This window comes from Mercenaria mercenaria, chromosome 3 (genome assembly GCF_021730395.1).
Source record: "Mercenaria mercenaria strain notata chromosome 3, MADL_Memer_1, whole genome shotgun sequence".
Classification (NCBI taxonomy): domain Eukaryota; kingdom Metazoa; phylum Mollusca; class Bivalvia; order Venerida; family Veneridae; genus Mercenaria; species Mercenaria mercenaria.
The window spans coordinates 56,252,484-56,267,461 of NC_069363.1; the positions used below are offsets into that span (position 1 = coordinate 56,252,484).

The 14,978-nt window shown below is 34.0% G+C and overlaps 1 protein-coding gene across 2 annotated transcripts in view; it reads left to right on the forward strand.

Annotated features, from left to right (window-relative positions):
* Window positions 1-14,978, forward strand: part of LOC123525741 (uncharacterized) — a 141,478-nt gene that overhangs the window by 11,510 nt on the left and 114,990 nt on the right. For both annotated transcript variants that reach the window (XM_053538634.1, XM_053538635.1), the window contains exon 2: window positions 13,202-13,330. In XM_053538634.1, coding sequence (XP_053394609.1) covers window positions 13,202-13,330 — 129 coding nt within the window. The remainder of the gene's footprint in view (window positions 1-13,201; window positions 13,331-14,978) is intronic.

The following is a 14,978-nucleotide window of genomic DNA, read 5'->3' on the forward strand; positions in this document are numbered from 1 at the left end:
TACGCAAGAAGAGGAGTGTGTTAATTAATATTCTGCAAAACATTACCGATATCTGGGAAGTGAAAAGCAAAAAAAAAAATAAAATATTAATGCTACAGGAAGCAACCAAGACAAAATATAGTTGAAATATTATATTAACGATTAGAGGAAATGCCATAGTTGAATAGGAGTATTTGCATGATTATGTTGCAGGAAGTAGAATAGTGTACTTGCGGGACCAGAGTCTCATAGGTTTATCGGGTATATTTGTTTTTATTGTCTTTTGTAAAAGCGTAGTAAAAAGGAGACCAAGTGACACGGCTTGTTTGTGCACATTCCTCCATGCTGGGCAGTCTGGAGGTACTAGAAACTATCTTTGGTTTTCCTTGCGCTAGATGTAGATCAGAAATAAACGTGCATGCTGTATACGGAGGATACAAGTTTTACGTTAGTCAATTACGAGAATAATGGTTAATCAATGAAGAAACGGAAGGTCTAGGCGCATTTTATGGCAAATTAATAACTGCAGTAGATAAATATTATAGGCTTGTATAACCATGTCTGTCAAACAAATAATATTGATTCAAAATGATACACTAGTCATAGAAAAACCTCAAAAGTTGCCATTCTTAAAAAAAAAATAAGTTTAACTATTTGCCGATGGCTGAAAAAGAAATACTTAAGATACAGATGTATGAAGTTGTTTCACTTTTTTCATTTAATTCAAATATTTGACACCTATTGTTATGTAACACACTTAACATCCTAAATGAATTCTAGAGGAAAGGATGAAATTTATTCTTTCGGGTTGCTTTGCAGTTCATCAGTTCATTCATCTTTTGCACAGAAAATGTTATATTCCTGTATTATTCCAGAGTCAAAAAAAGGAGATGTACACTTTATATCTATACTACACACACTATCTAGCGCATCCCTTTGCCCCTTTTACATACTCTAGGGATCAGTGCTTTGCTATGTTCAGAAACTGGTGAAATTTATTCCGCTGTAATTAATGGAGTGAAGCTTTGACAGCATTATATAATAACTGTTTCAATGTAGAACTAAATGCAAATATGTGTTAAACAAAAGCGTGACATAATTAGAAAAACAGTGGGGAATTTTCTTATCTAGCTTTTAAGAAATGTGTTGTTTGAGTAGTGTGTTGCAAATTATCACTGTTAAGTGTATTATAGTGCTCGCCCTACCTGAAGGTTGCTGTTCCTCGCCCACTCGGGTCACGGATGTTCCCTTCTATAAAACATCCATCACTTGATTTCCCAAGACAGCGGACTGAAGAGTACAGATTCCAGCTCTCTTCTAAAACCCGAGCTAAAATGAGAGAAAAGATAATAATATATTGGAGACACAGACAAGATGCTCATATGACGGAATGAAAACTATTCATATTGCCTTATATTACCCAGCATGTGAGACGACCGTCTTCATCAATAAAAGTAATACATGTAAGAGAACTCTTGACACATAAAGCATTGTTATTCCTTCATATGTTTGGGGAAAACAAAAAAGGGAAGACGATGATCAATAAAGAATTACGGACGCTTCTACAGTATAGGAACGCAATGACTTGAGACGGACGGATAATTTGCAAAGAAACTGTTCAGTGGGCCAAGAGCTTTAACCACAGATGAAAGTGTATCTACTAACAAATGCATTATCGAATACAGTCTATAAGAATATCAGTAAAATCCATAGCGGACAAAGAAGTTCAAGAGGGTACAATAAAAAATCCCTAGCACAGGTTCAAGCAGAACTCTATAATGAAAGAAGTATTGAATAGAGCCCGTGATCCCAAAGGACCAGAAAAAATAACACCACTGATTTCAAATACTGGGAGGAGTTTTACAACACTTACAGGCAACTGTTGTGCTATTTGATTAAAACGTTTCAAAAAAATTAAAATTTAAAAAGAAAATTGCTGAGAACAGAGACTGATACAGTCACTTTTTGGTCTGATTTCTTAATCTTATTGTTTCTATATTTAAAATATTTGGAGAAATTGACGTGCGATCTGTGGGCGAAGACATTAATAGTCCTTTAAAAGATTACGTCTCATAAAATGTTTCAGGCGTTGAAACATAAAACCTTATCTGCACTTTAAATTATGAAAATATAGCTCTATCCGAAAACAGTATATCCAGTACCTAATCAACTTACACTTTTGAAAGTATCTGGGGTTCCGGCGACCAGATCTAAAATTAATCATTATGCCATCATTACGACAGGAGGATTTTCAGCTTTTTGGGAAAGATTCATGTATGTTGTCTTACCAAAGTTATTTCCCTTTTTAGTTTTGCAAATGGCGATCTCCTGAACACAAATCGCGAACAGTTAAATTTGCTAAAAGCTATAATACTTTTATTTGTGCAATTTGAGCACTTGGACTTTATTGAAGATGTATCAAAAGGAAGATGTGTAACTATTTTTAGAACATTGTGGCATTTCTGATTTTGAATTGTTCAGAAGTGTAGCATCTTTACAGGTTCCTATTCCTGAACACAAAGGTCATGCTTAGTAGATGACACTTTTTTTTTTACAGAAATACATGTCGCATCATATTTTTCGTTTGTAACACAACGCTTTCTCCTTTTGACTGGGTGATGTTCGTAACAAGAATCACCTAACTTATCAATGTGTGTGGGAAGGGAAAAACAAGAAAAGGATCAATAAGGAATTACGGACAAAGCCACAATAGAAACACTTTTTTTATACAGAGTCTGCAACTAGTGGTTTATCTTGCATGATGGCCGATTGATCTATAATATCTAGGCGAATGCCTTCCAGAATTCCTATGCATATTTCATCACGAGCGCTTCGGAAGGCAAGGTATACACGAAATAACGTTTCTGTTTGAAAATACTTTTACCTGACCTTTCGAAAATAATAATTTTTGATACATGCTATTTGTATTTGAGAAGGTGTATGCAGAAGTATGAGACAGTTATGTAAGAAACACAAATAGAAATGTTCCTGTTTGAAAATACATTTACCTTGACCGTTCGAAAATAATTAGCATTGATACATGCTATTTGTATTTAAGGTGTATGTAAAAGTATGAGACAATTATGTAAGAAACACAAATAGAAATGTTCTTGTTTGAAAATACATTTACCCTGACCTTTCGAAAATAATTGTAACAGTATGAGACAATTGCGTAAGAAGTACACGTAATAATATTTCTGTTTGAAATACCATTTACCTGTCCTTTCGAAAATAATTGTCATTGATGCATGTCACTTGTATATGAGGAGTATTAAAAGTATGAAACAATTACGTAAGAAATATAAACAGTTAAAACAAGTTGATGCATGTTGTTATAGTCTATCGAATTTTGATGTAGCGAATATTACATAACGCGTAGATGGCCCTAACTACACTTGACGATGAGTCCGCTTAGAATAAGAAAGAGACTTCAGTTGAAGAAAAAATTCTTTTTTTTCTTTTCTTTTTCTTTTTCCGCGGAATATAATTTAAACAGAAACTATAAGAACCCCACACTGATAGTTTATATCATAGCATAATAATCATATTCCCGAAACTGATTAATATTTTACATGACAAACTATTCCCTATGCTAACAATTATCTGCGTACATTGCCACGGTAATTGCTGACGGCAATAAGAATGCTGTATTTGAGCCGCGCCATGAGAAAACCAACATAGTGGCTTTGCGACCAGCATGGATCCAGACCAGCCTGCGCATCCGCGCAGTCTGGCCAGGATCCATGCTGTTCACTAAGAGATTCTCTAATTGCAATAGGGTTTGAAAGCGAATAGCATGGATCCTGACCAGACTGCGCGGATGCGCAGGCTGGTCTGGATCCATGCTGGTCGCAAAGCCACTATGTTGGTTTTCTCATGGCGCGGCTCATTTATATCATATGCTGTATTTGATGTTTATATTGTGCTATTTTTATCGGTAAATTGATTGAAAGAAGCGGTTTTATACTTTATTTCTCAGGTACACTAATATCGATATCTTGAAATGATAATGAATCAATTAAAGATCATTTTCTAGCGGCAGTTGTCTTGAAAAAGATATCGATTTAGTATTGACTGCAAAATGTGCTCACGTAAATGTCGTCAAGTTTCTGGAATATCTTGTTCGTTTCCCTAGTTGTTTTTTGCTTTTTTTGAATTTCTAGTATGAAACTAAATGCTGTTTGTTCTTCACATCATGTAACAGCAGCTGTTATTAACGGTGTATGATTTGGCAAGATCTTTGTGAGAAAAGGACATATATGGATTGCAGTTCCTGTCCATATATAGATTTATATAAACGTTTGTACATCAAACATGTTTTTGCCAAAAGAACAGGCATATACGCTTGCTCACCAACAATATTAATCATGTCCATAAACAGTTTATATAAACTTCTGTACATCAAACATCTTTTTGCTATAATAACAGGCAATACGCTTAACCAGGCTCACCAACAAATATTAGCCTAGCAGATGAACCGCAAAAATGTTGTTTAAAACTGCTTGTAGAAAACTGCTCATTTCATAATTGACTGGTATAAATATTTCACCAAGGGTATCGTTCAGACAGTGTTTATCATTGCTTTAATTGCATACGTTTACAGGTACAGCGCTTGCTGCAATAAATACGTATACGTTTGCCGTATAATATAATTTGTTTTGAATATTTCATGCGCTGAGTTAATCAGAAAATTAGCGCAGGTATCCAGGATAATGCTGTTGTCTTGCCATTTGGCTGGCCGCGTTCAAAATGTCTGTTTTAGAGTTCCACAAGTGGAAAACAAACATTTTATCGATGGTCCAAGCTAATGTTTTCCTCTACGCAGTTTGCAGTTTTCGTCGAAGTGTTTGGGAGTCATATTACGCGCATACAATTTCGTTTGAAGTTTCTTAATATTTTTTGTTAGTTATGTTTAACCACATTGTACTTATAAATTCATACTTTTAAACTACAATAAACATTGACTATTTTACAAATTGGATACTGGATACAGGAGGAAGATAATCCCTGACCAAATAATTTGTTGTTTATAGTTTGTGCCCTTAACTATAAAGTAAAGCGTTTATCCAAAAGAAAACGAAGAAAAATGAAGTTAAAGATTGGAATACATGTAAACGAAACCATCAAAGGTTCTGTCCTTTATAATACATTTGTGAACTTGTTTGACAATAAACTCGTCTTGTGAATCTATAACGTTTACATTACAAAAAAATTTCTTATCTGAACTCGAAAGGGAGAAAATACGTGTGTTTTAAAGATGTCGTCCTTGCCGAATCTGACACATTTTATTCAAATAAACAAAAAATATATAGATACCTATTACTCTGTTTTCTGAGCAAGATGAGCATAACACACGGTATTAATAATATATTTATGCATTTCTTTAGACCGTGTTTTCTGTCATAGTTTCATCTAGGTTCATTTGACCATCGGAATGTATCCTGGTCATAAATATTTCATAAGCATTGCATCTGTCTTTGTATAATACTGGGTATACAAATGAGCCACTAATGAAAGTAATGTCTGGCATACATATGATCCTATGGCCCATGGGAAGAGACAGATGTACTTATTTCAGTGACCTTTTCCGTCCATCAAATTACTCGGAATATTATTCATAACCTTGGACGAAACTTGTATCAAATTCTTTATTACGATAGTTCCGGAAGTAATTGTAATGTGTGTGGTGTGCATGTTTGTAAAATGCTCGGTGACGAAGATGAAATCGACAGGTATAATGTTAACAGTAAGAAACAACAAAAACCAAACAACGACAAATACATGACCTAACAAGTTTGCTTTCATGTGCAGCTGGCGAAAAAGCCAAAGAGAACAAGTCATCGACATTGTCTTAAAAACACAGACAGCGTTAGTATTACTTGCAAGGACTTAGAATTACGCACTCAGACATAAACATGTAGAATATATTTTACGAAATATTTCAGAAGAAAACTGAGATAATACGAACTGTTTGACCATTAGATATCATTCTAACACTGTATGACAAACAGTTACAAAACCAAAGAAAGTCAATATTGTTTTCTCCAGGGACCGGCTGCTTAGAGAAAGTGAAAATTTACCATATAATTTCCCTATGAGGTGAGAGACAATGTCTTCAGTTGTCGCCGTATCTTGACGCTGAATACTTACCTACACCTCAAGTCCGTAATATATCAGGAAAAACCCTTAAGGTCATTGGAAACATTTTACTATTTGTAAAATGCAATGAATAGAGCATGTCATACTAGTTGGAAAAACCAGGGCCTCCTCAGCCATTCGCCAATAAAGCCAAATGCTACAAATTCAAAGAACTGGCTACAGTTTTTTTGAAAGTGGCTACAAGAATTTTATTAAAATCTGGTCAAATTTCAGCAATTCAGCTTCAGTTTGGCAGTTTCTCTCAAAAAGTGGCTACAACTTTCTGAGGCTCAGTGGATGCCCTGGAAAAAATTCAACCTTGGACAAAAACTTATTAAAGGACCATCCATTTTCAGATAAACTTTACTTAGCAGCATCGATGCGAGTGTAAACCCCATTGTTTCTTAATATTGTTCTTATTCTAACAGCTTTCTTTCACTTTATTTCATCAATCTCTGTGGGTGAGATTGAAATATTAGGTACTGAAGCTAATACATTATTACTTCATATTTTACTAAATCGGCAGAGTTTTTAAAAAGTAAGAGATTTGTCTTTTGGTCTCTCTTAGAAAACCCACGTATTTAAAGCATTCTAGTTTAAAGTTGGTTCAATATCAAATACAGCGACCAAATGAATATTCAGTGTTCTGTAAGGTTATCATAACTTATTTTTATGCTTACAAAAAATTGCACATTCGATAGCATTTATGTAATAAAAGTTTCTGTATAAGGTGCGGTCTGAAACAAAAAAAAAAAAAAAAAAAAAACAGCAACAAAAAAAAAAAAAAAAAAAAAAAAAAACAACAAAAAAACAGGCATTTATTAAAGGAGGTGTTCTCTAGCCTTACTTTTCACGAGAACCACGATGTTAAATGAAAATTCCCAACGGAAATGTTGAATGCAAGAAACATTGCTGAAGTCGGAAAGTTTCTTTATGAGAAAATCTGTGTGAACATTCACATAGATGTGGTTCTTTAATCAATACTGTTTTGAGCAGTATCATCGTAATTCTTGATCCACACTTCATGCCTTTTTCTGAAACAGAACGTGAGCTTGATATGGGAAAACATAACTAAAACATTTACACATTTTTAAGTTTAAAATAGTTATTCAAAACCATTTACTTTACCAAGGGTCAAATGTTTGTTTACGAATGATATCAGAGACTAGAAAATCAAGGAAAGTGCTACTAGGTAAAATCTATCGACCCTTTTCTTGGGCAGGCATTATATATATATATTTAAAAGCAACACTGTTTGAAGGTTCATATATATCAGATTAAATGGTCTAAACGACTATTTGTGATCACCATTTCCTTTTCCATTTACGTAAGAAAATCTCCATTTTCTGTAACAATAGTTCAAGATATTTTCAAAAGTCATTAAAGAACAATTATGGATTTTCAAATTCCATTTACACAATTTAAAACAAGGCGAAGCACGGATCGTATAACATCGATATAGCACCGGTAGACATTGAAAGGAAATCTTTATAGCATTTCAACAGATTAGATTTCTCTTCACAATGGAATCAAAAGAAAATCTATACGGTTACAAGACTAAATCAAACATAGTCCCATACCATTGATTACCATAAGCTAACAGAGCCTGGTTCCATATATTGACTTGGAATCTCGCATTCAACAACTGTCTGTTACAAGAATCTCTCATTGAGAAACGTTTCAAGATTCCACTAGTCTGTGTACACAAATCATAAAACCGCCCATCCGTTTAAAAGTTTTCTATCGACCCGTTTTTATTTTGCAATAATCTACATACTTTATGAGATGGCAATATTCATTTCATTAATTGAAACTTGTCAAATTAAGTTGTTTTAGTTCAGCACTTTTCCAATAAAAAGTTCAATTTGTCGTGCATGGATTGAAGGCACGGTTGTAAATACCTCCCACGAGACGCTGCTTTTATAGGCCTTGGTATAGATATTAACCGTCTGTTTAGTATCGCGGATAACCTTTAATCATTCAGCATCTGAACGCAAGATATTCCTTCTTTTGCCCTTCACCAGTTACCGGTATTTAGTTCTGTGTTGTCTTAAATAATGAAAAAAATAAGGGCGCACTAGCTTTTGAAAGATCGAAATTAATTCTGAAATTATGTTCGGAGCCAAGCTTGGACGCTTTCTCTAATATGAAAGGTACGGAAGCCACCATATAAAATTGTGTTGGTGTGACTTATAATAAATACAAAAAACAAAATTATACAAAATTTATTTGGAAGTGATGTTTAGTTCAGAATAATTTCCTTACATGCGACATTATGGGCATGTCACAAATAAACTAAATAGAAATGGATCATCTCAGCTCATTTCGAAATAGTTTCACCTTCGGCAAATATACTTTCTGCGCTATCGATGCCTTCATAGGGCGATGCCTGTCTGAGACAAATGCCAAGAAGGCCAAAAGAAGTTGTTTATTTATAGATACAAATAATGTAAGGTGTTATACATCATTTCATGTGGTTTTTGTATTGAACCGGAGTACGTGTTCATTTTAACAGACAGCTTTTCTTTGTATTATTCAGGAGTACTTACAAAAAATCAGGAAACAGAACTCCTTGCATTGCATTAGTATATGCCATTTTAGAGATACTCAGTCCGTTGAAGAGACTTTATACAAAATTTGCTGTTATAACTATGAATACTAGAAAAAAGGACTGTGATACAATAGGGACAGCAACGCCCAAAGAACCAGCCACCATTCCACAGTGTATGTATAGACGTATATACATTTGTATTATAGATACATACAAAAAGCATAGATGAAGAAAAAACAAAATATTAGCCATAAGAGGACATAACAAGCAGATTATGGATAATAAGTATCACCTTCGAACTGTCGAGGACAAAATGAAAATCATTCCTAACACATTATGTTAACTTAAGCCGCTGATATGACCATGTAAATATTTATAAATCAAAAATCCTTAAGAAGCACAACATCGTGTGCTCAACGACTTTGGAGACAATATAGAGACAGGACAAACACAATTGAAATTAAGACTCAGTCGAAACAAACAAGTATCAAAGTAGGCTTTATGAACCGAATGCTTACTACATGTCACTTTTCCCCTTAGTCACAATGAAGGTGGTTGAAAGCTGTGTCCAGCAGTAAAAAGCGGACTGGATGCCTATGAAAGCATGTGATATATAGTTTGACTACAACTGGAAACAATGGGCAGTTAAATATAATATTTAGTTAGCATAGTCATCATTTTGTGTTTGTTGTTAGCTTTAACTTGCACCGTCTTTATTTCAGTTGCTTTTAAAATAAAATGTTTTGAAGTTGGCTTTGACAGAAAGTATATGCTACATCTTATTAAATCTGTACATAATAATTTTGCCCATTTCGTTTATCGATAGCCTTTTCACCCTGACTAAACATGATTTCATGTGGACACTCTATTTTTGCTTTGACACGAAGCAAGCAAGAGACGGATAGCAAGAGACGGATAGTAGAGCCGTCGACCCCAGTATATCACAGTGTAAACACACGCATCGTAACTGTATCCTCCGTACTACTTCATGACAATGGACTTATATTTGTCTTTGTTATTATGTTAATTGATTTTTTTCGCATAATGAGGGCACCAGTACCAGATATCCTTCATTTATATTCATAAACACTTACAATATGAAACACTAACGTTAATTGGTGTGCTTTATATTTAATATTCGTCGAATTGGCGGCATTTAAACTATTATTGTAAACAGTAAATGCCAGACACATCTTGTTACCTTTTAAATATTTTGATTGCTGAAAATGTGGTCGACAGGTTAAAAAGCAAAGCAATGGTTTCGTCTTTTATAAGATAATTCAAGGTAAATCCTTTTTCACCAGCTTTAAACTAAAGAATAACTTTAAACGGTTTAGGAATGAATAAATGATACAGTACATTTGTTTCAGCTGATATCTCTCAGTATATAACTGAACTCGTGAACAACCAACAGATGCTGGGCTTTTTTCTGTTGACGTTGATCTTAAAAATCATCTTTTAATCTATATTTCAACAAGGAAGCGTGCCACTTAATTTGTTTGAAAGTAAAAGCAAACTTTGAAATGTATGTATTGCAATTTAAAGGAAACAAACTAGGCTTTATACATTTCCTGATACTACGAAACGGTTCGAATCAATTTCATATGATTAATTTGCGACAGTTAACGAGTGTTTTGAAACAATTGATTTTTACGGAATGGGGATAGTTGCTCAGCCTCTTTTATTTGTATCTGGTTTTTCTACAGATCCATATAATTAGAATTGATCGAACTCACTTTCAATTACACTGAAAGTCATTTAGTTACATGTAACCGTGAAAATATACAATGTAATTGGAACGAAATGTCAGAAGCGGGAGAAATTAGTTCGAGAAATCATGCATTGAACCAATATTACACGTGGATAATCCAATTTTCTCGGTAAAACGCACGTTTAGACCAAGTTTATGTTGCAATTTAAGGATCTTAAGTAAAGTATATATCTTTTGCGATGTATTTTTAAGGAGATGGGCGGCTTCCATATTAGGTCGATTAACTATTCTCTTTGTTTCATACGTTTATGTCTTAAATATGTGCGAAAGTTTATGCATTATTAAAAACGTTGAAAAAGAAAGTGTTTTGAACAATGTATAACATATTTCAATGAAAAGGTTAACAAGATCAAATTTTCCTAAAAACATCAACACTGTGAAGATATATCAGTATTTATTAGCTATTATCTATCTCTGCTTGAAATTACTACAAAATTTAAAAATGAAGATTTTCAAAAGTAAAAGTTATATTCTCTTCTGTCGTTATTTCTAACGGATAATTATAAGTTATAGAGATTTTTGACAGGATAAACGGAGGTATATAGGAAGCCTTTCATTCGTATTACCAGAGGCATGGCCCATGGTTACAGAGGCATGGTCCATGGTTACAGAGGCATGGCCGATGGTTACAGCGGCATGGTCCATGGTTACAGAGGCATGGTCCATGGTTACATATGCATCAGAAGCTGTATATCTTGTCAAACAACACCGTTGTTTTATTGTTCATTGCGTTGAATACTTTCTGGCCTACTTGCAAAATTGAAATAATTATTTGCTATGGGGTTTTAAAGTAGGGTATAGATGAACAAAAGACAATGTATATACGGGTTGAAAAATTGGAAAAGAGATATTGCGTGTCTAAATCAGTTAGATCATTTGATTGCTTTCTATGTTACTCTTTCAAAACATTTTCGTGAAACTGTTATTTCTGTACCACAACAAGAACGACACCCTAATTGAATACCCATGTCATAATACGAGATCTTCTGTAAACCAGTTTGTGATACTTGACGATCTCATTTGACAACCGTTTTCAGTTAAGATATGCATTTATATTGAGGAGGTTTCAGTTCGCAAACATGCCAAAATAAGCACTGATAACCTGTTCAATAAAAAGGGGATTAGCCGGTAATCCTACTCAACTGCGGAGAAGATATCTGTCTATTTTGAATAACTTTCTAAGGCTTGAACAGCTGATAAATGGCTTATTAATATAATCAAAAATTATCAAATGCGTTAGTAATTTAGATATATGTAACCGCTAGTTTAACAAACTGTGACCCGTTGTCAGAAGCTTAGAGAATATCTAGTGCGGATTAAACTCTTATTGTGATTGGACCGGGGTCTAACATGGTAATTGGTACCCATGGTTGGTATTTTATCGGAAGGATAGGCTTGAGAAGTCAGCATTTGGCCCTGTTGTATGTCCTGTTGAGTGGACGGGGTCAAAAGTCCAAGTTAGAGACATTATCAGTAAATTTTAAAGTTGTTTTCTGCTATTTTGATATTTTAATAGTCTCGAGTGCTATACTCTCGATAGCAGTTGAGATATTCCGTCACGTATTGAGGTAAATATAGACCGGTTGCTCCTGGTTTAAGCAGGGTTTTTTCAGCTTAAATAGAAGAACAAGACGTTTGAACAAGTGACTTCGTCTCTTAAACAAAAACTCTGGCACAAAGTACAATGAATACGCACTGAAAGGAAATAGTGCAGTAAACAGGAATTCTGTTCTTCTGTTGTCTGCTTCGTTTAAAGTAATAATCCGTACATTTTCCTGTATGTCCTTTAGAAATGTTCTTCCAGATATACTTTATACGATAAATGTAGACGCAATATTTGCTTTAAACGATTATTAAAGACGCAAGGTATGCTTTATACGATAAATGTAGACGCAAGATATACTTTATAGGATAAATGTAGACGCAAGATATGCTTTAAACGATTATTAAAGACGCAAGATATGCTTTATACGATAAATGTAGACTCAAGATATACTTTATATGATAAATTTATACGATAAATGTAGACGCAATATTTGCTTTAAACGATTATTAAAGACGCAAGACGTGCTTTATACGATAAATGTAGACTCAAGATATACTTTATACGATAAATGTAGACGCAAGATATACTTTATAGGATAAATGTAGACGCAAGATATGCTTTATACGATAAATGTAGACGCAAGATATGCTTTATAGGATAAATGTAGACGCAAGATATGCTTTAAACGATTATCAAAGAACCAAGATTATGCTTTATACGATAAACGTAGACGCAAGATATGCTTTAAACGATAAATGTAGACTCAAAATATACTTTATATGATAAATGTAGACTCAAGATATACTTTATACGATAAATGTAGAAGCAATATTTGCTTTAAACGATTATTAAAGACGCAAGATATGCTTTATACGATAAATGTAGACTCAAGATATACTTTATACGATAAATGTAGACGCAATATATGTTTCATACGATATTTGTAGATGCAAGATATGCTTTATACGATTATTAAAGACGCAAGGTATGCTTTATACGATAAATGTACGCTATATAATATATTATTTTAGTTTGGATTAAGTGATTTAGGCCGTAAGTCTTCTTGTGACGTTCTTGTTTAGGCTAGAGTCTATGCCTTTTTTACTGTCCTCTGCATGTAGCCTAAACCTTTCTTCTTTTGTTCAAGCATTTTACTATTTATGTACGTTTTCATCCTACGCCTAAAACACGTAACGTAACATTGTTCTTTTTCCAGGTTGCCATTAAAATCATTGATACAAGAAAAATAAAGGAGGATTACACTCGAAACAACTTGCACAGAGAAGCTCGGATACTCGGTCAAATACGGCACCCACATATCATCCGCCTATATGAGACGCTCAAGGTAAAGTCCAATATGATGCTAGAAAATAGGGCTTAGGGAGTTTTTGACTTTATGCACTATAATCTTTTTCTTCTATATGCACGTTTTTGACTCTAGTTTCTATTGAATGACTAAATAACGCAAACACTTAAGATAATGATTTTGCAGTAATGGAGATTAATATCAATAATTGATCACATCTGCATAGTACAGAGCAAATAAACTGGTGTGGTAAAACAAGACCATTTGTTACGTATACTTAACTCCATTATAACGCAAGTTCCATTCAATACGAAAATACGAAAAAAAAAAACTGGTTAAACTATGTGCACTTGATAGCAAACCGCTTCTACTGTAATAAAGATAAATAGGAATGAAGCAAAGCATGGAACAACAATAACGACAACATCTTCAGAATCTGTAGAAAATCGAAAGACAAAAACGTTGCGTTTTTATTGGCGTTAAGTATGCATGATAAAAAAAAACCATCTTGATTCTTTGCGTTATAGAGTCATTACTTAAATTAAATAACTAGCTTTTGTTACAGGAAATTGGCGTCTACGAAGCATGCGTTTAAATTAATCTGGTTTCCGGAGATATTTATGCAATTTTCCACGAAATTTCAATTCCCGTCTTGATTACTGAAGAAAGCGAAATTTAAGAAGTTAACAATCAGTTTGACTTATTTTAGCAATGATAGATTTTCTTACACACATCAGTCGAGCCGTCTTTCTTTAACATCTCGGTAATTCTATTAAGATGCCATAATGAGTAAAAGTTGTATTGTCTATACCAATCAAGTAATTGCACACATGCACTGAGTGCTCCTCTCTTGCAGACAGCTTGATTGCTTGTTAAGCAAAACCTTACCGGCAATAGTTCTTTACCGTACACATAGATAAAGCTCAAATTTGAATGTAAAGCAAAACATGTGAAAGTCGGAAACTACTTAATTGTTTTATCACTAGTCAACAGAGATCAGTAGTTAGATAAAATATGCTAAAAGAAAAAACAAAACACTTTGGCACAAGTTTATAGCAAGGTAAAAAGAGGCCAATGATTTCTTGATATTCGCTTATACTTAAAGTTACAAAACTTGCAAACATCAAATTATTAAATTGAAAATAAAGTAATAGTTATGTTAATATCTAAGAGGCACCCAACTGAGTTTCTTAAATCGGCAAAGCAAGTAGTTGCCACCATATTGTGTTAATTTGTCCGCAGTGAGCCTTACTGAGGCAATCCCACAGGATCGTTTCTACAATTAGAAACATTAAAAAAAAACAACAAAAAAACCCCCATATCTTCGATGCTTTCCGAGACATTGACATAGTATAGTGATAAATTTCTTGGATCAAAGAAAAAGCGGGGAAATAAACATTTGTATATTGTTTAGTTCCAGCGAATGCTTTGTCATATACATCATAGGGACATTATTAACCCATAGCCTGCCGGCGGCAAGTAATTCTGCTTTTGCGACCAGTGCAGACCAAGATCATCCTGTACATCCGTGCAGTCTGATCATGGTCTGCACTGTTCGCCATTCAGCCAGTATCTTTTTGGTAAGCACCCCTTTTAACAGTTAATGGTACTGTTCAAATTGAAAGATGGACAAGTTCATTGTAGAAATTTAGCAGGGTAAGGGATAAGCTTCCAATGTTTTAATCAG